We start from the raw sequence: 27,178 nt of genomic DNA, 5'->3' as shown, positions 1-27,178 counted from the left end.
AATAACCAAACTTTTCGGATAATCGAGCTGTTTTTAATTTTTTTTTTTTATGTAGAACTACGTTAATCTGGAAGTTAGGTGCCTGAATTTGGAAATCAAGAAATTCAACCATGGAAAAAGTGGTCAGGGTTCGAGCGCTTATATTTCATGCATTTTTAATCAGATTATCGAGGTTTTGGCTTTCATCGATCAGTAATTTTTTCAAGATTCAGTTGTTGTAATAAAACAACCAATTGATTGAGACACTATTGAAAAAATTAATATGCGCTGTTTAAATCACCTTACTTCCCAAGCACAGCCGATACTAAAGTGTACAACCAATTTAACTTTGGAATAATTTGTTTTTGTTGCTGTTGTTTTTCTCGCTCTAGTACACACGCTAACATTTTACTATCATTTTCATTCTAAGACCGTACACCGTACCAGTGAAATACGGAAATCAGATTTTTGTATTACAGTTTTACAGCGATAGCAGTTTGCAAAGCAGTTTCGTTTAGTAAAAAACGTATATATTGAGAATTTATACGAACATTCCAATCCTCACAATGTCTCGTCATATAAGTATGATGTATAAGTACAATTCCCAGAAGCGTGCGAAGGATCGGTAGAAGACGATTTCTCCGAAGCATCGAAATATGGAAAAACACCGTAGTCCCACGTCATGCAGTTGTGCCTTGGATACCACCTTTCTTCTATTTTTTTTTTCATTTTTATCGGCGAGAAGAGCCAATTTGTTGATAAAAAAAATAGTCTTCGGTAATTATCGCTCCAATAGTTGACTATGAAAAACCAGGTTAACTTATACTGGGTTCTTGGTCACAGTGGAATCGAAGGAAATAAGAAGGCTGACTTACTAGCCAGATAAGAGTCATCCACTAACTTTGTTGGCCCTTTGTTTCTGTGGAGTCCTTCCGAGCGCTCTGCAATTTGAACTCGGTGAATGGGAGAAAGTCAGCATCAAAGCAAACTGGGATGTCATAAGCGGATTACGACAATCGAAAAGATTCATACAGCCGAATCGCGAGAAGAGCGTCGTGTTTCTCAGACTAAATAAAAAAGACCTGAGGACATTTACAGGTCTAATTACAGGGCACTGTCCGAGTAAATATCACCTCAAGAAGCTAGGCAAACTTGATGATGATAAATGTCGCTTTTGCGGCATCGAAAGCGAAACATCAGAACATCTACTCTGCGATAAAACCTACCGATATTTGGAGGAGAAGTTCCGTTGTGGTAATAAACTGCATACGAACTGCGTTGCCTAACTGGGATAAATGTGCAATGTAGCAAGGATATCAACTCGCCAAATAATGATGAACCTGCTCACAAGCACTTAGAGTATGTTGGAGCATACCACAATAGATCAAATAATGGTCGCAGTGGTTAAGTCTCCTACAAGAAAAAAACGTAAATGCAAAGTTTTAGCCAAATCAAAAATGACTATTAAAAGAAATATTAAAACTGAGACATTTTTTGTGGAACTGCAAGTTCGAAAAACAATTGAGAGTAATCTCAAAAAAACAACTGTAAGATGTAATAACAAGTCGTTGTAATGTCGAAAAAGATTAACTTTAATCAGGACGGTGACAATCGAAGATTCCAGCTCAAATAGGAGCACTGAAGAAAAATTTTGTTGTCATCAACAGCGTTAAAAAATGGAAACAAAACTTCAAAGACAAAGGATGCAACAAACAATAAAAATATCAAAATTCAATAGCAGCTAGCGAGAAAATCAAAAATTCAAGTTCAAATTATAACACCGAGACGTTTAGCTTGGTAGAGAAAAAGGCATCGGAGTGACAAATATCAAAACCGTGAAAATAAAAACGCTCGAAACAAGTAGAGCAACATGTACTGAAAAGATGTAAGAAGAACTGAAAAGAAGGAAGTAAGAAAGGTCAAAAATCATATAAATATTTGATGAATATTCAACTGTAGCTAATATGGCTCTAATTGAATAAAAATATAAAAACTTATCAAAAGGAACATTTCGCAACACTAGTAATGTTTAATAAATTGGATAAATGGATTAAATAAAACATGGTTAACTCCTGAAGGGATATCCCATTTCGATGAAAAATATTGAAAAAATGTTTTATTTTTCGTTCTAGCTTTAGAATAAAACTCAAATCGAATCGAAATTCCATGAAGAAAGTAATGAAATACCGAATAAAGAATATGAAAAGAACTATCATAAAATGCCTCAATACCGGAATTGGAAAACTCCGAAAATGATCAGAGTGCAGAAATAAAGCATCAAGTGATTGATACTCAAAATATAAAAATCTCTAAAAAATAAATTAGGCATTAGGATTTTTTTTAAATAAGTGTAAATTATTACTCTATTAACTCGTTCCCGGCAGGTTTAAACTTTGATTGTAGCTTAACAATTACACTTGCAGTTTTGAACGACGAAACTATTTAATACACTTAGAGAACAGATCGATCTACAATATGCAGTACAGTTTGTGTCAATTGTGCAGGTAATTGCTGAGTAATACTAGTTTGATTGTCATTTTTCGAGGTGAAATCTGATTTCTCTCCGCCAGGAATGGGTTAAAGTATAGCCAAATACAATAAAAATATTACGACACTTAGTAAAAACCAAATAAATTAGAAAACTTGTCATAACGCCTATACTCAGAAATTAAAAAATGAGCAATAATTTTTGACATGGAGTACATTGACAATTTACATCCAATTTGACTAGAAATCAAACAGTTAGAAACTACAAAATATCACAGCGTATAGAGAATATTTAGATAATTTGAAATAATTTAAAAAATACTGATTTTGAAATTGGCTCGAGCGAAAAATATGAACGTTTATTAAAACTATCATGATACTCTATATATCAGAACAACCAAAATATAAAAATAAAAACAAATAATTAAGTGTTAAAAGTTGTCAGCATTCGAGGCAGTATTTAAACATGAACTTTTAAATAGATTGGCGGCACATTGATCATCAAACTAATTACAGGCAAACTTCGATATAAGGTTATAAGGTACCTTCGATTTAGCGTCACTCGATATAAGTTACATTTTACCTCGATATAAGGTACATATTTATATTATTTTACAAATAACTCCGAAGTTGGTATGGAAACTTCTATAAACAACATACTGGTTATCTTGTCAACATTTCAGCTTACTATTGATTATTTAGGGAGTGTCCATAAATTACGTTACACTCAGCGGAAGTTTGAAAAAACGTACAAAAATTTAATTTTGCCGAGCAAACATGATATAGTGTGGATGGGAACGGGGGAGCTGATAAAAAACATTAACGTAAAGTTTGGCCCCTGAACAATCTGTGTGTAATTTTAAAAACAATGCTCAAAAAATGTTCCAAACCCAGTTTTTCTTTTATAAACCGCACTTGAACACTCTCTCAGCTGAAACAAGTTTTGATTTGAAAAAGAGCATTTATATCAGAAACGTCATAGAACCTAGGAAAGTTGAAAATATGCTTAAAGTATGTTCGGCAGAATAATGTATTCCTCAAATATGAGAAAATGTCTAGGACATAGTAGGCCTCTAAAATCACACCCCAAAAATGTTATTGATATTTATTTTTTTTAGACATTTCGAGAATGTGCGTTTATGGAACTACCTGTATGTGGTCTTTTTTCGTGAGATAGAACCAAAGTGTCTTCAGCAAAGTTTTTCTACATAAAATTACCTACAACTTTGCTAAAGATTTCACTTTGATTTGATAAGTAATAAAATAAATACAATTATCATCTCACTTTTAGGCAGATTAATCAAGAATCTATTTGCATCAAAAGTTTCTCCTTAAGATATAAACAAAATTTGTCAAATACACTATAGCATTTAAATAGCATTTTTACACTCAAAAGGTTTTTCACGTTCAAAACCACTATGCAATGTGTATTTCTGGGCCACTGGGCCACAAAGTTTTTCTACATAAAATTACCTACAACTTTGCTAAAGATTTCACTTTGATTTGATAAGTAATAAAATAAATACAATTATCATCTCACTTTTAGGCAGATTAATCAAGAATCTATTTGCATCAAAAGTTTCTCCTTAAGATATAAACAAAATTTGTCAAATACACTATAGCATTTAAATAGCATTTTTACACTCAAAAGGTTTTTCACGTTCAAAACCACTATGCAATGTGTATTTCTGGGCCACTTTTATGTGTAATGAAAAGTTAGTTCAAACGGTCATTTTAAAATTCAACGAGGAAAATGCAACTTTCGAAATCCTCAGGAACGGAGAAATAATTGAAAAAGATCTCAATCCGTAAGCAGATTCGATATAAGGTACAATTCGATATAAAGTACAAATCAAAATTCGAAATGTACCTTATATCGAAGTTTGCCTGTATAAAGTGACTCCAATTTGCAAATTTTGCAATAACAAGACAAAAAAAGCAGTTGAATATAGAAAAGTTAATTGCGTGATTTATAGCGTTTAGTTGCCATAATGGGAAAGAATCCTAGTTCGTAATTTTATAATAAAAATTCACAGACCACCATGCAACCGAAAAAAGATGTTCAACAACGTGTTTAACTATCCAATTTCACTATTTACCGACGCATAGTCAGCCATGGTTTCTGACAGGCTATCGTAATCTTATCGTCACCATTAAACAAATCTAATGTGTACAAAATGGCACACCAATATTAAATTTCCCTGCTTATTCTGTTTGCCGTTGGATGAATAATAGAAATAACACTTTCGTTGATTAATTAGTTCAACACTACACTAGAATCACTTACATTTACACCTCTCCGATTAGCACGCACTTGATTAGCCGTTCTGTTGTTCAGATTCCCGTTATTCCAGAGCGCAAAACGGAACACAGCCCCGTCCGTCGTATCGTGAAATCCAAACTCGCAGTGATCTATCTGCAACCGAGCCTCATTGTATTTATATATCAGAGAGGCAATACCGAGCCAGCAGGGGTGAGAATAACGATAAAAACTTATTTGGTTAGCCACCCACCACACCGCCGCCGCGGCGTGAGTACCAACAACTTTAGTGAACCGTCGTCGCTCCTCTTCCGTTAGAGATACCTCCTTCTTACAGTTTGGCTTTGTGTTGCGTGTCTCGTCGTTTCGTAGTTTGTCAGTCTGTCTGTTGTCTGGAAGTTTACTACTGGAAGTTCGGTTACCGTAGGTCGGGCTACGAACTTCGAACCGTTGTTGTTTCGATTAGCTTAAACATTTTGGATTTTAGATCGGACATGTAGAAACGAATTAAGGGTCTTTGAAGTCGAATCTTATATTCAATAGCCTGTGTTGTATTTTTCACTGATTCTTATAACAATATACGAACAACGCGTCTTCTTCTTCTTCTCATAATGTGTGTGTTCTCAGTTCACCAGCTCTACTCACCTCACACATCTAACATCGTCAGCAAAATTGCCTTCTTTTATGTATGTATTTGTTTTGTATATCCTCTACGTATGATGAACCATGATTTGTTCTGTAAAAAATCTTTGATTTTAGTGTTTGCGATTTTTTCTGCTTTTTTACACAAATAGTTTTTCGAGAGTTTGTCTGCTGAGTACTTCCTACTATGGCTTGATTGGCTGATATTCCGAATCCAAAGTTTCCGTGTATGTTGTGTGTTGTGTGTGTAATATGTGTACAATGAGTTGAGCTCAAGTTGATTTACGATAGTCTCTTTTTATTTATTTATCTCCTGACAGCTTCTTAGTCGCTACAGTATGATAACCTGATTATGGATGTTTTCTATTTGTTCGAGATGGAGCCGAGCCTGCCACCGCCGTCATCTAGATGACGTGTTCCGAAAGACTTCGGATACACTGGAGAAGTTTTCTACGGTTCTGTTGGCTGAGTTCAGTGAAATGAACTAGAATGCGCGATCGGAAAATGCAGATCAGTAGTTAAACGAGAGTATTAAATTGGTATTCATGATAGTCTGGACTGAACAATTTTCGTTAAACAGAAGTCGAATCGATTAAATTGAAGCTGAGTAGCTCGACTGCTTATCTCCGCTGGCACGAGAAATCGGGCCATGTTTCAACCGACTTGACAGTGACTGAAGTCGAGTCGAGTTACTCTCAACAAATTTTACAAGTGAAAATAGTTTAAAATTCAAAGAAATTTCTTCTAAATCGCATTCAACGGTACTCGAGAAAAATTCTTGGAATTTCAACGAAATGCATTTTTTGCACCGCCGAATAAGCTAAAATTTTGAACAGGGTGTTTTTTCGGGCAGGTGAACATTTTGTATAGGGTTTATCAAAATAATCATTTTGGTTGGTACCATAATCTTTTCAATTGAAAACTAGTGAATGATAAACTATAAATCAATTGGAAAAGAAGTTTTTTTCCTGATATTTATGTTTGAGCTTCTTAATAACTTCGCCTTTATCTTTAGTTCTAACAGTTTGTCCCAGTTTCGCACAGAGCCGTAGCTACTCCGTTATGCGTGGGGGGGCAGAGAATTTTTGTTAAAAAAAAAACGTAATTTTTTTGTGGAGTAAGCAGTTTAAAACAGTTATGTGCTCGACAAAAAAAGGACCTTTACGCGTCCAACGGAGTACCCGAGTACTCACAAATTAAAATTCTTATACCGTTTGCAGTTTTCGTCCCATTTCGATTGTTTTAGCACCTAAAGATTCAGAAGCTCATTTATTTTCAAATAAGCGTTGGGGGTGTCCCGTAAAAATTATCTTATTGCAGTTTTCCGGGTTTATATTCCGAAAAAAAACGAAACTGCGAATGTGCGTATAATTGAAATAAATCAGAGATATAAACTTTATCATTTCTGTCTTACAGTGGCGAGCCACAGTGGTTAAAAACCTCCTTATTAAAGAAAAAAAATGCAAATTTTAATAAGTTTGCAAACTTAAATGAGCAGGTTTACATTGTGTAATTGAGTTTCAGGGGACCAATTGTTTACGCAGGTTCAGCTACTTTTACTCTAACTGAGTAAGAGCTTCGTACATTTGCTTTGTATTCATATCGAGCTTGTATTCAAATACCCAGCCGTAAAAATACTCACCTCAATTGATGAGTAATGGAAGATATACAGTAGGGCGCCAGTGAGATGTATGAAAAAAGGTCATTCGACTATCGTTTAGCGGTAGGGTTCAACAGTCCCCATGCAAATTTCAACTAAATCGGCCTTTGGGAACACGTCCCTCAAAGCGATCAATGTTTCAACTTTCTGACTGATGAAATGAACAGTTAAAAGTTCATGAAATCGTCGATATCGAATTTTTTTATGCCAAATGTCTAAAAAATGCATGAAACGTCAAGATCTGGTGTACCTTATCGCAAAAAAAATTTTTTTGGATGATTTTTTTTCGAGTAGACGAAACTTTTGAGCCCTATCGTTAAACGAAATTCGAAAAATTGATTTTCCACCATAATACACAGGTAACGGCTAGGTATTTGTATTCGAGATAGACGTGAAAACCGCTATTGATTAGCGTAATTGTGTATCCTTTGGTTCAAGGAGTAAATGTAGTCATGAAGGTAGAAACTTAAATTAACTGAAAATATGATTGAACCCACAACTTCCAAACTGTGTATCTTCCAATTAATTTTTTCAAATGTCTTGAGGGTGCGACCATGTGCGATCGAAGAACAGAAGAGAGTTTTTAAAAGTTCTACTCTAAAGCAACAAATGCATTGAAGGAATTACAGCGTTATAAATCCAGCTTCGAGAGTCGCCGATTGATGTCAACCAACGATACTGAGAGAATCTATTCGCGAAGAAATACTGAGAGAATGGAGCGATTCAACCGTCAGCCCGAATTCTAAATTTTACGATAGGCTTTGTTTGATCAGTGCTTACCATCAGACCAGGTAGAGTGTGGAATGCCTAGTTCAAAGTCCGGTCAGACTACAATTTTTATAGTCGGATTTTATTTCGGACTGAAGCGGAACAGAGTTGTCCGGGCCAGGTAACGGTCTGGGTTATGCTTCCGAAATATGGAAAAGTCGGGCCAAAATATATTTAACTGAACATGAACATGCATCACAAGATCATATTGCAGGAAGTTAGGATACTGGCTCACCAAAAGATTGAAAAATTTATCTATTTTGGAATATTTGCTCGACCAAAAAATTGACTGATACCGTCAACATTAAAAAAACTGGTGACTATTCAATAATGCTTATTGCTAACATTTCAGATTTTTCTTTTGGATTTTTTCACCTAGTATCAATCACCTACATGAGAAAATTGCGTGGTGGGGCAATACAAACGCGTGGGGGGGCTAAGCCCCCCCTAGCCCCCCCGGTACCTACGGGCCTGGTTTCGCAATACAAATGTACGAAAAATTAACTCATTTCGTGTTGGCATCCAGCGGAACCGACGCGATAGAGCTATAACACACGCAACAATATGGACGTATCGTGTCGTGTTGCGGCTTGGAAAGAAGACAAACAATTTCTCATGACATTCTCGTGACGGATGGAAACTGATATTGAGAGTGCAGCTGTTGCGTGTTGCATATTGCAGATGTGCGATTGGGGGAAAATTCTATTCGTGTTAACGTTAACCGATGGTAGACATGTGTATGAAGTTCGAAATTCTGCTGTGATTCCAAACTATAACCGTCCATTTTCCTTTTCTGTTCGAAATCGGATTATTTTCATATATACCACTGGTTAAAGCACAGCATCGTCGAATTGTGATGAACAACACACTAGTGCACATTTACAGCGGCTTTTAATCACAGTTGCAATTTAATATAAACCACTCAATATGCTCTTCAAATACATGTAATTAAGGCCGGGTAATGCAATTGCAAATCAACAAATAAAATGTCCACTTTAAAAATCGATATACTTTCGATAAGTTTCAATCGGGTGACCCCTCGATTATTTATGTTTCGAATATTTCGACGTTTTGAAACTTCTGCCCAGGCTCAGCAACATTTGTTCACGTGTTTGCGATCGGTAAAGTCGGAAAAAATGGAGAACGCCGTAACAACGAAAACGATTCCTCTCTGCATCCGAAAATTAGTGGTTCGAGACTACGGCAAAAGGGAATCGCACCGGGAAATTGCCAGGAAATACAATAATAGTAAAATGTCGGTAGGAAAAATTATGCTTCGGGTTTCGGGTGGAAGCCGAAAATTGATGCCCGAATTTATGAAAAGATTGTGCGTGAGGTGAAAAAAATCCGAAGGTGGTTCGAGGAAATCCAAGAAAATCTACAGCTTACGGTTTCACATCGGACTGTTTGTCGACAGATCGAAGCACTGGGACGTGTTTGGCGCAAATCCGGTGAATAGCTGCAGAAGCGCCATATCCAGAGAACGGAGAGGGTCTGCACGGAGGGGGAGATGTTATAGTGTGGGGATGTTTTTCGTGGGTTGGTATGCGAAGCCTGGTGAAAACTGACGGGATGATGGCAGAATTTTACCGCAACATCCGCACAGAAAATTTGCAAGTTTCTCTGCTCAAGACCGGTCTGAAAGATCGCTTTATGTTTCAGCAGGACAATGAGCCAAAGCGCACAGCCAAGCTGACCAAGACATTCTTCCGGTCGTGCCGCATCAAACTGATAGAATGGCCACCACAAAGCCCTGACTTCAACCCCATCGAGAATTTATGAGTAAAGGTGCCGCCACACGGACGCTAATTCCCTTAGTTTCTAAGTCTTAGTTGATTGTAACAAGCATTTTTTCATCACTGAATAGTATGCTATGAACAATTCGGGCATGACGGAGTAGTTCAGGGTCTCTATGTTATAGCTTTTGACAGTAATTCCGCGTTATGATGAAAAAAATGCTTTTTACAATCAACTATGACTTAGAAACTAAGGGAATTAGCGTCCGTGTGGCGGCACCTTAATTCTTGACGCCAAGGTATACAAAACTGGTGTTACCAACAAACATCATTACTTCGATGCTCTGTAACGCGCCTGGAAAAATCTCGACCTACAGCACCTCAAGAATCTCGTGAAGAGTATGCCATAGCGATTGCAGAAGGTGTTGAAGGCCAAAGGAGAACATACTAATTTATGATTTTTTGTTTATTTGCGTTCAAATATTTTTCTGGAGCCTTTATGAAGTGGGCATTTTTTTTTGTCATTGCTTTTTAACGAAATGACCACGTGGTCTTTTTACCTCACTTATAATTTATTGTTGCTACCAAGTCAAGAATGGATTTTTGGCCATTTTAGAAATATGTATAGAACGTACTGAAAGTTTAATAATAGAAATGTAAAAAATTTAAGCGAAATTTTGGCACTTGACAGATAAAAGACCACGTGGTTAAAGTCGCAGGGGGGGGGTGGCCGAAACACCACGAAAGACCACGGGGGGGTGCGGGGGGTATAAAAAGTGATCAAAATATGACCACGTGGTTTAGGAACGGCCCCATATCTACATTTTCTAAATATGAACATTCTCTTCATTCGCTACGCAAAGCTCAAGTAGATAAAGCGAAGTCGGACTTCCCATGGCTGCTCCTGTGGTTTGTGGGAATATGAGCGATGAATATTTTATTAGAGAGGCATACTGTGGAAATTGTAACAAAAATGTGTATTATGTTACTACCACTAAATGGATTTTCACCGGCAATGTCCTAATTGATAGGTAAAGGTTGTCTCAAACCTGTGCTATAATAGTTGATACTTTTTTTCAATAATTAATTCTTAAAAAGTTTATTAATTCTTAAAATTAATTAACTTTTTAATTATTTCTTTAAAAAAATCAATCGGTTTTAGTTTCGTTTCGCAGTATTCGACCAACCACCAGCTCGCTTTTAAAGCCGAGAACAGGATGGTGGAGTGTAGAATCGTACGAGTATCATATGTGCCGTTTTAATTACATGATCAAATGTTTTAATCAATAGGTGAAGTTTTCTTCATTTTTTACTATAAAAATCAGCATATCTTTTAAGGAACTTAAAATCTACTGAAAAAAGGCAGCGGCTAACCAATCACAAGCCCGCTTTATGTTCGTGATGTTCATTTTAGACCCATGATGTAAGTGACCAATTCAGTCTGTCAAAAGAATCTTGAGTGGACTTCAATGTTGTACTAATTTTGCTACTTCACTGAGAGGTGAAGTTTCCATAGTTGCTCCCTCAAAAAACAGCCTACTGTTTTGGTGTACAGGGCTACGATCTCACTGACACCAACAGTGTCTCCTAAGCCGAGACTACTTCGAGACCAACTGAAAGGAATTAGATATCTACATTTTCTAAATATGAAAATTCTTTTCACTCGCTACGAAAAGCTCATGTAGATAAAGCGAAGGTTTCCCATGGCTGCTCTTTCGGTTTGTGGATATATGAGCGATGATTATTCCATTAGGGAGGCATGCTGTGGACATTGTCACAAAAATGTATATTATGTTACTACCACTAAATGGATTTTTGCCGCCAATGTCCTAATTGATAGGTGAAGATTATCTCAAAACTGTTGCATAATAGTTGACACTTTTTTTCAATAATTAATTCTCAAAAAGTTTATTAGTTCTTAAAATTAATTAACTTTTAAATTATTTCTTTTCAAAAATCAATCGTTTTTAGTTTCGTTTCGCAGTATTCGACCAACCACCAGCTCGCTTTTAAAGCCGAAAACAGGATGGTGGAATGTTGAATCGTACGAGTATCGTATGTGTCGTTTTGAATGCATAATCATGAACACAAATGTTTTCATCAATAGGTGAAGTTTTCTTTATTTTTTGCTATAAAAATCAGCATATCTTTTAAGTTGCAAAACCAGTGAAAAAAAAAGGAACTTAAAATCTACTGGCAAAAGGCAGCGGCTAACCAATCACTAGCCCGCATTCTGTTCACAATGTTCATTTTAGACCCATGATGTAAAAGACTCCGCCTTTTTTCAAACTATGTCATTTCCTCAATTTCTCTTGATGAATAAATTCTCTTATTCCATATGTAATATGAATGCATGGAATTCGTGTTCGTGTTAGCAAACAATGAAACCGGACCGTTGCAGCTTTTAGCCACACAATGAAATAACATGCAAAACTTATTTACAAAGAGCAAATATACGAGATGTCTATATCCTCTCATTAACAGAAAATTTTAAACTTTGTTTAAAGAACAAACTTTTGATTTACAAACAAATTTTTAGACCAGCAATGCTTTATGCTGTACCGATCTGGTCAAGTTGCTGTTCAACAAGGAAGAAAACGCTCCAAAGGATTCAGAATAAATTCTGAAAATGATTTTGGAGCGTCCTCCTTGGTTTGGTACACTGGTACACTCGAATTACATATACTTACTGGTGTGTAACCATTAGAAGCTATGTCAAATGAAATTATTAAAAATTTTGGACAAAAATCGTTGCAATCCTCAATTGCTACGATAAGCTCTCTTTATAGCCAATAAGTTAGCAATTAAGTTAGTTATAAGTTGACTTCCCCTATTCTAACAAGTAGGTTTAAATCCCTACGAAAAATAAGTCCTAATTGCGATAGCAAACAAATCCTAACAATTAAAATTACAATTTTTTAACAGTGTTGAGAAGTCACCATTTGTGATTGGACACACATATTCATCACTTTCTAATATTTATCATAAATACTTAAGCTACTAACAAATCCCCCCCTTAAAAAAAATGAAATAACATGTTGTATCGTGTTGCGGCTCAATAATCAATTTTTTTTGTGCCGGATGGAAGCAAATGCGGTACTCTTACCCACGTAACAGTTCATTACGCGTGTTGCGTATTACAACTCTGCGGCTGGTGGTTGATCGAGGTGTGCTGCGAACAAGGCACAATCGTGAGGGGTAATCGATATTGGTCTACCTCTCCAGTAGTTTAATTGGCCAAAACAGCATGCCGGAGACATCAGAGATTGCGGTCCCGTCTGGACGGGGGAAATTTTTTCGAAGTTTAAATCACACCCTCTGTCCTTGTTCATTTTTACCTTTTCAAAAAGATTACATACATTGCCTACTTTTCAAAACATGTACATTTTGTTTATTGACCATAAAAAATGATGTGCAAATTTCAGGTCGATCGAACAAGATTTACGTGTACCTAAAAGTGCTCAAAGTTATGATGTTTTGACCCTCGAAAATGGACATTCCCAATACGAAATCTAGTGCAAGATGTAAATCATTTTATTATTAATTAGGCATCTTAAACATAGTTTTAGGTTAGGGATGTTAATTTTCGAGGGTCAAAACACCGAAATTTCAAGCGCTTCGAGGCACCCCTAAATCATGTATGATTTACCCGAAATTTTGTCCAGGTTATTATTTATGACCAATAAACAAAATGTACATGGCCGGTTCTTGAAATTCGATGATGACATTTTTCCCATACATCCCATTGCCACCCGTAGCGTATATTGTTTCAGATGGATTTGAACCATATCATCTTTCGCAATGTTTATTCTTAAAATGTTTAGTTGTAAGTGGTTCCGCCTTTTTCTCAGGTTATGTCATTTTCCCAGTTTCGCAAGGCGCAAAGCGGTTTTATTTCGTATGTAAGGCGTCATACACATATAACGTAACGCATGAAGGGGGAGGGAGGGGGGTTTAGTTTGCGTAACTTATTTTTACTCACGGGGAGGGGGGTGGGGGTTAAGTTTAACGGTTTCGTAACTGTGATTTTCTTTCAAAATCGAAATTTTTGGGGGCTTAGCATAATGTAACTTGAGGGGGGGGGGAGTCATATTGAACGTTACTTATCGCCACATAGGGGGGTGGGGGGATACCCCCCATCTAAAATCTAGATTTTTAGCGTTACGTAATTTGTGTACGACGCCTAATACAAATGTATGAAAAATCTTATTTCGTGTTGGCAACCAGGGAAACTGGACCAATGGAGCTCTCAGCAACATTACAAAATAAAATGTTGTACCGTGTTGCTTGCAAAAAAGACAATTGCATTTTTCTCTTGTCGGATTTCTATCATTCGACAATGACATTTTTTGAGTCCAGGTCTCGATCTTAATGATGGAATAGTGTCGAATAGTTCAAAACCTTCTCTAACAAAATAGAGTACCAAAAGTAGTTGTTTCGAACAAAATCGATAATCTAGGTGTGCTGCCGATTTATGTCAATTATGTCGGAATATTTTAACATTTTCAGTATGATTTTTTCGTATTAACAGAAACCGATTTGGTAACTTTTGACTATCTCAAACGCAGTGAAAACAGATGAAAATACATACAGTTAGAATTCAAGATTTATAAGATTTCTGAGGCATCTGATTGAAATATATGACTTTTTGAGTGTAGATTAGGGTGTCCCAAAAAATCGGTGTTGAAAAATTCAATGTGCTTATCCCTAAATTGAAAGATAATGTTATTTATAGCATTTTTGTAGAACATTTCGACTTTCTAAAAAATTGTTTTCAGGTTGCCCAAACGTGATTTATGAAAAAATGACTTTTTTAAGCTACAAACCCGCTCTTTTGCACTTTTTTCAACTCTGTTCGATTCTCAAATTTTTTATATATTTTTATATATTTTTTTCATTTTTGTGAGTTTGTTTTTGAATATTTTGCATGGTTTGGTTCAGCATCGTATTCAATTATTTGACTCATAGAGCCCATGAAACATCACAAAAAAAGTTTTTTTTAATAATTTTTAGATAAAACCCTTCAAAACACAAATAAAAAAATTTTGATCAAGAACTGAAATTTTCATTGCAAAGCGGAATTTACGACGAAAATTTACATGAGAAAAGATACTTGATATCTTATCGGGGTGGCTGAGATATTGACATTTTTATATGTGATTGAAAACTATACATTTCAACAAATATGTTAAATAACTGTTTTATTTCGGGAGATAAAAAATAACAATGTTCAGAAAACAAATGCATTTTTTATGGCTAATAACTTAGTAGAGATTTAAAAATTCGGAAAAATCTGCGAAAAAAGTTAAAACCAAAATTGTGATTTTTAGTGCCTTCTAATAGAAAACACAATATTGCTCGTTATATGTAAGAGATAGAAACATGATGTCTTCGGCAAAGTTTCTTGATTTAAGATAACCTAAAACTTTGTCGAATACACCTTATATCTATTTCATCTGATTAAATAGTAAATTTTTTATCTCACTCATAGGAGAATTGATCACCCATCTTTCTACATTAAAGGATCCTGAAACAACTCCGAACATATTATGGCTATAATCAACATTTGAATCACTATTTAGGATATTATACGCACAAACGGCGAAATGAAACACTGTGCAATGAAGATATTGAGCTTTAGTGGCATTATTGACAAAATGCATAGTTTTCCATCACATGTAAAAACGCCAATATCTCAGCCCTCTGATAAGATATCAAGGATTTTTTTTTTCATATAAATTTTCGTCCTGAATCCCGCTTTGCAGTAAAAATTTCAGTTCTTGATCAAAAAATGTTTTTATACGTGTTTTTAAGGGTTTAATCCAAAAATTATGAGAAAAATTTACTTTTTTGTGATGTTCAATGGGCTCTATGAGTCAAATGATTGAATGCGATGCTGAACCAAACCATGCAAAATATTCAAAAACAACCCCACAAAAAGAAAAAATATATGGAAAAATTAAGAAATCGAACAGATTTGAAAAAAGTGCGAGTGATTTTGTAGCTTGAAAAATTCATTTTTTCATAAATCACGTTTGAGCAACCTGAAAAAGATTTCTTAGAAAGTCGAAATGTTCTAAAAAAATGCTATAAATAACATTATCTTCCAATTTGGGGCTGAGCACCTTAACTTTTTCAACATCGTTTTTTTTTTTGGACAGCCTAGTGTAGATGCTCGACTATGAAAGCAAGTTCAGGGCTTTTAAGTAAGTTTTTACGGAATCTATTTTATGCGAAATCTAAATTGGACTGAGAGAAATCCATTCCTTGGATTAGTAGATTGATTTAGTTAAAATATATGCGTTTTTTCTAGTTTTCAATTGAATTTCAATGTTGTATGAGATGAATAAATGGGCTGAGAAGAATAATAGTTATAAATACTGAGATTTGTTAAACCAGATCATCATTTCAAATAACTTTCTTATACAAGCTGTTTTCTTAAATGCAGCTTGAAATCGAACAAACCCAGGAAGAAGTTGAAAATATAACCAATTCTTAGCCAGATTCTAGAACATTTAAGCATTCTTAAAAAAAAAATTAAACATACCAAAATCGACGTTGGTGGATAACAAAATTGATGGCTTTCATCATATTTTCGATTAGTTGAATCGAATTATCAAAAAAATAAGATGCACACTCAATTGAGTTGAAAATCGCACACGCACTAGAATTGAACTCACTTTAGCAATTTTAATAGTGATAGGTATTTCTCAAGATTCAACAGTAAAAGCTGTAGCAAACTCATTTCGAATCACATTGGCGAAAAACTTTGACACCCAAACCAGGCCACAGCCTACTAGCTATTTGTCTCTACTCTTCCCGGTACGGTCGTTTGGTTATTTGAGAAAATGTGTGGATACATATGTCGTTTTCGTTTTTGCGGTGTAGCTACCCCGCGGACTACACTTTGTCCTATCACTGTTTTTTTTTACATTTTCCGGCCTATCCCGGACTCCCCTCTTCTGCCCCGGACAGTCCGCGCAAGAAACAGAGTGCAGTTTTGAAGACACCAACAAATTCACACGTATGTGTCAAAACCAAAAAAAAAAAGTTTATTTGTTTATTTATTTGTTTTTTGTGTGTTTTTTTTTCAGCTGCAAAGCGTAGTCCGGGACGGGATAGTCCTGCCGTAAAAACGAATTCGACAATAGTTTTGCATAACTTATCGGAATCAGACTGAATTGGAAACCAAACTTGATGTAATTTGCACCGATCTTATTCATTTTGAAAATTTGTTGACATATACGGGGTTAAAATTTTAAATACATATTTTTATTTGAACATATAAAATTCTTTTTTATTGATTTTTTTAATGCTATTGCTAGAGTCAAAGTTCAAAAAAATAAAAACAATGCACTTCAGAGCAAGCAGTGCAAAACAGAAATTTTGCATATTCCAATAGGGCTACTATTCGCCCTAGAAACCCATTGACGCCTGACGAAAAAGAGTGCGATCAAATTGGGGGGTGGCAGAACGAACGCCAAATTATGCAATTTCATACCTGCCGAACGTGTTGTTGCGTTGGTGGTCAATCGAAGCATATCGCCACATTATCGTAACAGTTTTTTTTATGTTGTTTCAGTTTGAAACAGAAAAACAAAGCAGATTTTAACATACCACAACCAAACAAAACAATCAAATCAAACGCAATCAAACCCCCCCACAGAAAGGTCTGTCGATAGCAGGTTGAAGAAATTTGTCATTGATCATGGAAGAGGAGTAGGAGGAGGAAACGGAGGCTTGGCAGATTAAACCGCAGCTGGATGAAATAGTGGCTGTGTTTACTGATCCGAAAACTATATCGGCAAATTATGATTCATTTTGCCCCTTCTGCATTTTCCGACGCGCACTCAGTAGCAGCTCCTTTAATGGTTCTGCGTCGAATGATGATATGCTGCCGTTGTTTGTTAAGCTATGCATTAACATTAACTGAGAATGTTAGAACCAAAGGGAGATTTTACTAAATGGGAGGCTTTTCAAATTTTGGTCACAGCTTTTACTAACGAACATCGATAGGTATCAAAAATCGACCATTAGCAGGGATAGCGGGTTCACTTATTTCTCTAGTTTTTTTTTTGACGCTGACATTGATTGTTGTTTCTGGGTGGTACGACTGGTCTACGGGTTCTAAGCGGATAAGTATGGATTCCACCTTGGGTGGATTGATATTGGTTGCTGTGTTTTATAATACGGTCCGGTTAGCTTTGTCGCATTCGTTACTCTTTCTAGGTTAGGGTAAAGATTTGCTACACTCAGTTATTGCAGTTTTTGTTTCTCTTTTGTTGATACCTTGACGCTCGCCAAGGTATGGATATGGTTTGGAATTGATTTGATTGATTCGGTTGAACGGTTCTTGTTCGATTTATTATTTCCCCTCTTCTCGCCTTTCTCAATGTGTGACTCAATTTTTTTTCACTTCGTCTTATGTTTTCACTATTGCTCTATGCTTTCAACTTTCGATTGTAGTTGGCAATATCCAACTGAAAGACGGCTGATTGGAAGACGTCCGGTGCGTTTAGCTGTTCTCAACTCCTGGTTCAGCAACATGGTTGCTGTTTCTGGTATTTCGGCTTTGTGTTAGATCGAGATTTAGGCTGTTTTTTTTCACATCGACTGTGTGCTCTGAGCTAAGCTTGTTTTGATTTCTGAAATCCCTCGAGTTTCTACCCGACTTATTGTATTCAATTTCAGTTTAACTACAGTTATGATTTCATACTTTTTATCAATAATCAATCTCAATAATCACTAGTTTAACCTACCGGACTAATCGTATCAAACGGCACCATTCTGTTTCTCGTAAATCTGCTCTCGCGCGGCTTCTCATTCTATGTATATAAAAAAACCTCATCCTCACACATGCCATACAACTATTTTTTTTCTTCATGGTTTCACGTTCGATTGCTTCTCTGAAACTGGTAAAGTGTGTACCTCCTACTACATTCCTGTTTTGTTTTGGCTTTAAAAATGATGCTAGCAGTGGTATGTCATAAATTAATACGCTTTTTGTGGTACAAAATAACTTCAAAAATGGCTTCTTATGGCAATCACTGTTACGGTTGTGGAACTGATTTGCGGAAAGGAAGATCGTGCAGTTCCAGTTGTGTTTCTGGGCGACGCAGGGCGCAATGGTTGCAGCTGGAGTACTTTTTGACCTTTTTTCAATCATTATCTATTTGACTATTTTGCTTCTGGTGATCGTGAGTTGGTGTTAAATAGTTTTCAGTGGAACGGTAGTTTTTTTTAATATTTTTAAGAATTCCAAAAATTCTCAAAAAAATCAAAATAATAGCTTTTATGCACAAGAACAGAAACTACAAAACTCGTTAATTTAGATGATTATTCAAGTTTCCTGATACTTGAAATTTTCTTTATAATGATAATGACTTTCTAAATTAAGAAACATCAGCCCGAAAGAACACAGGCAGAAATAGTGCCACAAAACCATCTATAAAAGATAGTTTTAATATGGGAATGATAAACGAAGTGGGTGAGAGTCACAATCACAGAAAATCATGCTTGCAACTGGGCACAATATTCGTCTTGACTTTATTTGATGCTGTGTGAGCTGTTATAACCTGATAACATGGTTAATACTGAGCGCTATCACTGATAAATGGTCAATTTAAACCGTTCCCGCCTGAAAGTTTTTGAAATGTTTTTTTATTGAAAAAATGTAGTCATTATCATGTCTTTGTCATACATCGATTGTAAAATTTTGATTTGTTTTTCCACATTGTGTAATAATTTCTGAGCTTTCTCTAGAAATACCCTATTCGGGTTGATTGAGCAATGCCAATGAACATTCGATTGATAAAAAGTTCCTGTTTCTAGAGAAAAAACTCTCAAATGTCCTCCAAGAAACACTCGATCTCTAGTGTGTCAACTAAGTCGCTGCAAAAGTCGGTTTGAGAAAAATTGGTCAACTTGGAAAAACGGCTGGACAGATTAGTGTAACTCTAACTCGTGATTCTAACAACCTAAAGTGTTATGGTCTTCAGAAAAGATGTTCAGTAGGTCAAGAACTTGTGGTGGGCAAGCAGTATGGTTTGGAAATTTGTCGCAGCGCTATGTGACACAAGTGAGCACGGAATTAATAGTATTTTGACCTTAACTTATCTCACGAGTCCGAACTATTTGAAAGTTGCAGTCTTCAACAAAGTTGTTCAGAAGGTCAATTGCTCTCTGGCTGCTAGATAGTTTAGTGCAGAATTCTGCCGATACGTGGCGCTAGTGTGAACGCAATTCTTCATAATTTGACCTTAGCTTATCTCACGGTTTCGACTTCCTAGAACGTTGCGGAAGTTGTTTAGAAGGTCAGTGTTCACACAATTCTTCATATTTTGACCTTACTTTGTCTCACGATTCCGACCTCTGAAAGAGTTTTCAGTTTCGTTTGAGAATTGATTTAAATTTATACAACAAGTAGCATGAGATGGTATCAATGTAATGATCCGAAGTGACTCGAACCTATGACGACTGGCTTGTTAGGCCGATGGCCGACTGGTTAGGTACGATGCTACCTCGAGACCAGCTGGGCGGGCCACCACTGCACACTGTTGCCAAATCTGCAAAAACATGATCGGAATTATTTTGACAAAAAATAAAAAAAGATTTTAGCCTTTAGCAAAGTTGTTCCATTGATTATTTTTCATTTTATATAAATTGCAATTTTGTGATCAATCCACCTTTCATTCTTGCACATAAAAATTCACTTTGTTCGGTCAAGTTGTAGCAGATTTTATGAGGAACAACTTTGTCAAAGACACCACACTTCTATCTGCCTATTTAAATAGACTTTTGTAGTGTTTTCCATAGATTGTCACTAGAATATTTTTCAATATAACATTTAATAGTGTCTCAATTCTAGGAAAACTAATCACGAAATTCAAACTTCTATTGAATGGAGAATAATTATTAAAACAGCTTTGTTGAAGACACTACGGTTCCATTATAAAGTTTTTTTGAGTAAAAATGATTTCGATCACATTTTGGAAAAAGTGTGCAGTCTACGTAACCTAATTGATAGCATCAGTCTGTAGATTGCGTGAAGGCAATAATAGCTGCTACTGCAAATCAGAATTATAAAAACAGAATTAGGTAAGAATTTGACAGAGCAGAGTATTCGACATTTGAGCGCATGTTTTCTAATGCAAGAGGCAACGAGAGATAAATGCCTATAACTGGATTGAACGATGGTTTTGTCTGCAGATATTTGCAGATTTTTTGGATATCTGTTAGCAAATTAGAACATTATTCCAGTAAAAAATCGTCAATGATCAAGGAAATATCTGAGATGAAAATAAACTTACTTCGAAGAAATTGTTTGTTTCATTATAGGAAAGAATAATGTAGAAAAATGAAAATTTGTAGGAAATCACAATCAAAAGATAAATTGACAACGGTAACAGATAACACAAAGTCCATTTAAATAGGCCGATAGAAGTATGATGTCTTCAACAAAGTAGTTTCTTTTAAGATGTGCTACAACTTTGCCGAACAAAGTGAATATTTATATTTCAAAATGAGACGAGTAAAATTCGTTTTTCACTTTAAAGTAATTTAATCACAAAATTGTAACTTCTAAAACATGAAGAATAATTAATGAGACCACTTTACTGAACACACTGCGGTTCTGACAATATTTTTTTTCTTGGACTAAATAATTTCTATTATATTTTTGCAGCTTTGGAACAGTATGAGCTGATGGTACTGGCCGAAGATCGCAACTTTGAAAAAAGCAAGAATCATACGAAAGATCGTGGTGGAAATACATAGAATTATGTGAACACTGAACTTCTGGACAACTTTGCTGAAGACAACGACATTCAGGACAGGAAGCCGGTGAGATGAACTAAGGTCAAAATACGAAGAATTGTGTTCACATTAGCGCCACGTAGCGGCAAGATTCTTTTCAAAACTATCCACCAACCAAAAGCCCTTGACCTTCTTAACAACTTTGCTGAAGACCGCAGCTTTCTAAAAGATTTGAATCGAGAGATAATTTAAGATCAAAATACGACAATTTTGCATGGTCACTATCACCACGTAGCGGTGGAAATCCACAATAAACCATCCATCATCCAGGAGCCCTTGATTCTTTAAACAAGTTTGCTGAAGACCGCATTTCCTAGGTCGTCGGAAACACGAGATTTCTGCGTTTTCTAGGTGATGCTTCGATGTCTTCGGCCTCAAAAACCTCAAAAAACGGCCTAAAAATTCAATACCTCAAAAACTCACTTTTTCAAAATCTATTTTTCGTTAGGCCGTTACAAATTTTATTTTCATTTTATGTCACCCCCCCCCCCCCTTCAAAAATCTGAATATTGGAAGGGGAAGAAAAAAATAGCTCAAACCGTTTTATTCATTTCATTGGTTTTCCGACAGCATAAATGCTTAATTTAGCAACAAACAAGTCAGGTGACAGCGAGAGTGTCGTCGGAAGGCAAGCGAAATAAATAATATTAATAATAAAGTGTTATTTTTTAACATTTATTTGAGTGCAATTTATAACTTGCACGCAAACTTTGATCAAAGATATTTCTTTTTTTTTTCGTCTCGGTGTTATTTATTTTTTGCCACACCCTCTGCTAACTTTGATAACCTTGGACATAAAAAGAATTCGAAATTTGTATCAGCCTTATTGGAACTTGGAGAAAGAAAAAATAAAAATGGTAAAATCTTCAAAATAAAAAAAAACTTAAGTTTTTTCAAGGTGTACCATTTTTTTTAAGTATAAAATTATTATCTACAACTTTGACGAAGACAAAGCAAAGCCTTGGTGCTACATTCCGATTCGGAACTTGACCTTCTGTATATTTATACACAGACTTCGCAGCCGACTATTTAGTGTACAGGACAATTGCGGGGCTAGCGCTACGATCCCACTGATACTAACAGTCTCTCCCGAGACGAGACTTGAACCTACGACGACTGGCTTGTTAGGCCACCATCGTACCTCGAGACTAAAGTTGGGAATCGCTTCACTGAGTATTGAAATATCCAGTTTGAATATCTATCTCGTGACTCCGACAACAAAGAAAGTTGTGGTCTTCAGCAAAGTTGTTCTGGAGGTTAAAGGCTTTTAGTTGGTGCAATATTTTGAATTGAAATTCAGCAACAGCTTGGCGCTGGTATGCATATAGTTTAGAGTATTTCAAACTTAATTTATCCTGTGAATTCGACCACTCAGAAAACTGCGGTCTTCATGAAAGATGTTCAAAAGGTCAAGGGCTTTTGGTTGGCTTATAACTCAGTACAAAATTCTACCGCATCGCGGTTCTAATGTGCCTGAAGTTTGCATTATTCTATAGTTACATTATTTCGTGAATTCAACCGCTCAGAAATTTGCGGTCTTCGGCAAAGTTGTTCGGGAAGTCAGGGGCTGTAGGAACTGTAAATAATTTTGTTGCGATTAATATCACTAGGTGGCGCGTTAAGTTTTGAGTATTACGAACGAGAATCCAACTATTTAAAAAAATGCAGTTTTCAACAACTCGGCGATTACTGTTGTTCAGACGAAGTTAAGGCCTTTTGTTAGCTGGATCAATTGAATAAGGGGTGTTCATTTTATGTCTGTAGAGATAAAATCAAGTTTTTACAAAACATGGGAAAACTTGATTTTCTCGGCAAGAAAACAGCTATGGTAGACATGCGACACATATTCTTGAAGAAAACTTTATGCTAACACTAGCCGAAGGCCGCCACTTTCTAGGCAGTAAGTATCGCGAGATAAGGTCGAAAAATAAGAAAATACATGCACACCAGCGCTACGTTGCGGTAGCAATCCGCACTGAACTTTCCACTTACTTGAAGCCCTTGACCCTCTGAGCTACTTTACAGAAGATCGCAGATTTCTTGGAGGTCGGAATCGTGAGAAAAGAATAGGTCAAAATACGATGATTATAATGCTCAATAGTGCCACAGAGCGGCAGAATTTTGTACTAAGCTGTTTAATAACTAAAAGCCCTTTCAATTATGAACAAGTTTGGTGAAGACCGCTTTTTTCTAGGAAGTCGGAAACACGATATATCTACCTATTTCAGGAGATGCAAAACTTTTTGAGGGGTGCTCCAATATTTAAACCGTGTGTTGCTATACTGAGTAGAAGGAAGTTCCAAACTTATGGCGGGAAGTGTAAATCAAAGGAGACTGGGCAAAATGTATGAAGCTATGTTTTTCTGGTGTATATTGGCGTGTGAAATATGATTTAGAAGGTCTCGATGAGACAAGCAAAAAAATCTATCGTGGGAAGAAAAAGTTACAACCTACTTTGTGCACGAGTTCTACTGGTAGCCTACTGCTGTGCACGAATCTACTAGTATATTGCACCTTCGCCTCAGTTCACAAGCCGATTTTAAAAGCGATTCAGATTTTGAGATGTTATGTTTTTTTGTAGAAAGCGCTAAACTCTTAAAACGTGCACTTAATAAGCTGTAACTTTTTTTCCCACAGCAGACCCTATATAATTTTTTTCTTGTCTCATCGAGACCTTTCGAACCTTACATCATACTACATCATTATACATCAGAAAACCGAAATCGTAGTCTTCTTTACTAAGCCAAGTGTCTATTACTGATGAAAATATTTATAGAGCCACAACCGTTTATTTGATCGGTAAAGTGTCTTCGGTAAAGTTGAAGAAAATTTTGTCCCTGAAAAAAAAATTTTTTTTTGAGGAAAATTTTAACTTTTTGTTTTCTATTTGTACAAGTTCAAATAACTATCAATGTTTAGCTAACATTGTGGAGTTTTTGATAGGTAAGTTTTTGAGGTAATTATTTTTGATGTTTTTTTTCTTAGAAAAAAAAATGTCTTACGGGTGTGTATATTTTCTGGTAGGACAAAGTTACTGCCTACAACTTTGTCGAAGACATTATAGTAATCAAACTTTGCTTCAATTGTTTTTTTTTTTTCATTTAGTAGAAAGCCAACTTCTCATTTCTCCATGGTCAGACAGTGTTTAGTCCATCTTTCGTTGTTTTATTTAAAAAAAAAGATTAAAAATATTGCCTTTTTGAGATAATTATTTTGTTTGTTTTCGACATTTTTTTATCAAAAAACAATGTGATGTAAATTTATTTGGAAAGACATAATTATTACCTACAACTTTGCGGAAGACTTAACACCGACCCAACAAACTATTTCGGTTCTGAAAATATTTGTAATCATCAATACCATTTTACATAAACCCTTTTCCATAATTAATCGTGTTGCACTAATAGTGCAAAATGACATCCTTAGGCCATAGGAACATTTGCGCAGAGTTTCAGCCGGATCAAAAATGGTTGCCCGTTTGTTTGTAAAAAAAAAACAAAATATAGGTCTTCCTTTACTACACACCATGAAACTTTGAAAAATGGAAATGTGAATTTACCATTTTTATTGCGAAGCTGCCAAAATTTCAAAGATGTAAGTAAATTTTCCAATATTAGGTCTATATGAAAAAAAGATGATTTTCGAACCACACTAGCTCAAAAACAGTCACCCCAAATGCCAAAAACAAAACAAAAAATACGGGTTTAAAATTTTGCCAAACGAAACAATTTTTTCGAGGACAATTTCGTTTTAAAGCGCGATAAAAATCGCGGAGAACATGTTTTGAGTAAAGTACCTTAAAGTTCAAAGGCGGTGTATCGAAATTTTCTGCCTAGTTTACAGTTTGTTAAGATTTCGCCAAATATTATACAAGAGATTGTTATTCTCCAACGCTATTTTGAGATCCAAATGTTCAATTATTGTATCTTTCTGATAAAAAAGAAAATTCAGGTGCCTCAAAAGGCAGTTATAAGTTCAATTTCATATTCCCAAATCTGAAGCCATTTTTTCAGTGTTAAAAAAAAGAAAAGGTGAGTTTAAAAAATACTCTAGCCATAGCTTTGCAATTTTTTATGAGTTATAAAAAAAGCAAAGCCTTGGTGCTACATTCCGATTCGGAACTTGACCTTCTGTTTACTATACACAGACTTCGCAGGCAACTGTTGAGTGTACAGGACAATTGCGGGGCTAGCGCTACGATCCTACTGACACTAACAGTCTCTCCTGAGCCGAGACTCGAACCTACGACAACTGGCTTGTTAGGCCACCATCGTACCTCGAGACCAGCTGGGGAGGCTATGAGTTATAGTTTTCGTTGTAATCAGAAGCAACGAACAATCAAGTTGTCGATTGACTCCATCAATAAATTTGTCTCTGTTGCAAACAACTGTACGAAAGTATGTCTTTTTTTTGTAACAAGTTTTGCAATTTCGTGATCTAATCTTTCTCCTTATCTACTACCTTCTTGAAATAATTTTTTGCACCCTTTTTTGCACTCGGATAAAAAAACGATTTCTTCCTGATTGTTCTTTAGTTTTCTCAACCACAAGTGCTTCCGATGCTCGGTACTAAGCTTGCAGTAAAGCAAGCAGTTCTGCTCAGACACGCGAACTCATCATCAATCGTCAAATATTGCTCTGCGTATAAAAAAAGCTAATGATAATAGAATTATGCAGAAAAAAATGGCCACAGCCTCAGCTGCAAACACGCGCCTCGAATGTGTACTGTTCAGTCATTTTTTCCCTATGTAATCTATAGTCAAAATTAAAATCTTTAAAATTGGTTGTGAGCTGCGCGAACAAACTAACGTATACAAAGTTAAAATCGTACCCGAAAAAGCAGCTGCTTTCTTTTGCAATGAATCAATCAATCTTACTCCGATCTTCTTTTTTTGCCTTCTGTCTAGCTTGCGTTTTTAGTCTGCCAGGTGTTCAGTGTAAAAAAAATCTCAATCAATATTTGTTCTTAACGTGTACACTTATTGACGTAACAGCTAGAGTGTGTTTTAGTAACTTTTGCTCCTTCATCACGGAGCGGTTCGCGTCATCGTTCCCCCGACTGATGGCAATCGTTCTTTGATATAATTTGTCCTACTTATCGCACTAGAAGATAAAACGTTCGCTGCCGTCGGTTGTAACTGCTGCTGTATAGTATGACTGTGTTCATCTGCTTAATTTCTTTTTTTCTGATTTTATGTTTGGCCTACCGAATGCTATTATTTACAGAGAAAAACCTAATTTCAAAAGCGAAATTTTCTTTTATGACTTGGGTATGGCCTGCCGGTTAGCATTTATCTATACGTTTAACAACCAACTATTTATCTTTGCCTCAATTGATTTAGTCGCTGTACACACAGTGTGACTGTTTTGTGACTTATAATATTTTTGCTAATTGCGTTCAGTTCGTTCATAACCGAAAAATTGCTTTTCGTCGTCCTATACGGGGGGTGGTTAAAAAACACTAGCGTAATTACAAAAAATATGGGTCAATTGTAGAGTATATCTACAGGTTACTCCATTCCGCTTTAAGCTAAGCCCCGTTTGTCGCCGCGAGGTCCAGCGGTGCAGGGTCGGTCTCTTGCTCTAACATTGAGATAAATTTCCTCCACGTCACTGGCTTTTTTGTTTTCTCGCTCTCGTTTGTTTCGCGGTCAGTTGTCAGTTTGAATGATGAAGCCCAGTGGAACTACAGGTAAGAGTGACTTAGTAAACATACACGAACCGCTAGCTGCCGACCAGTTCAATTTGGCGGTACTTTTTCCTCAGGTTAGAAACCGAATCGCGATACAGCACCGGATCCAGGCGGAGATTGGAGCGCAGCAGGGGCATGTAA

At 36.0% G+C, this 27,178-nt stretch overlaps 2 protein-coding genes across 2 annotated transcripts in view; both read right to left on the bottom strand.

The window, feature by feature from the left end:
- The window catches only part of LOC129724883 (histidine-rich glycoprotein-like), a 14,245-nt gene extending 8,949 nt beyond the window's left edge, over positions 1-5,296 (bottom strand). Inside the window, exon 1 of the mRNA XM_055680160.1 lies at positions 4,754-5,296. The gene's annotated coding sequence lies outside the window, so the exon portion shown is untranslated. The remainder of the gene's footprint in view (positions 1-4,753) is intronic.
- The window catches only part of LOC129724882 (exostosin-1), a 383,585-nt gene continuing 361,649 nt past the window's right edge, over positions 5,243-27,178 (bottom strand). The window contains exon 10 of the mRNA XM_055680159.1: positions 5,243-27,178. Coding sequence (XP_055536134.1) covers positions 27,070-27,178 — 109 coding nt within the window. The 3' untranslated portion in view covers positions 5,243-27,069.

This window comes from Wyeomyia smithii, chromosome 2, assembly GCF_029784165.1.
Source record: "Wyeomyia smithii strain HCP4-BCI-WySm-NY-G18 chromosome 2, ASM2978416v1, whole genome shotgun sequence".
Classification (NCBI taxonomy): domain Eukaryota; kingdom Metazoa; phylum Arthropoda; class Insecta; order Diptera; family Culicidae; genus Wyeomyia; species Wyeomyia smithii.
The sequence above is the reverse complement of the archived record's forward strand: the minus strand, read 5'-3'. Positions and strand labels throughout refer to the sequence as shown.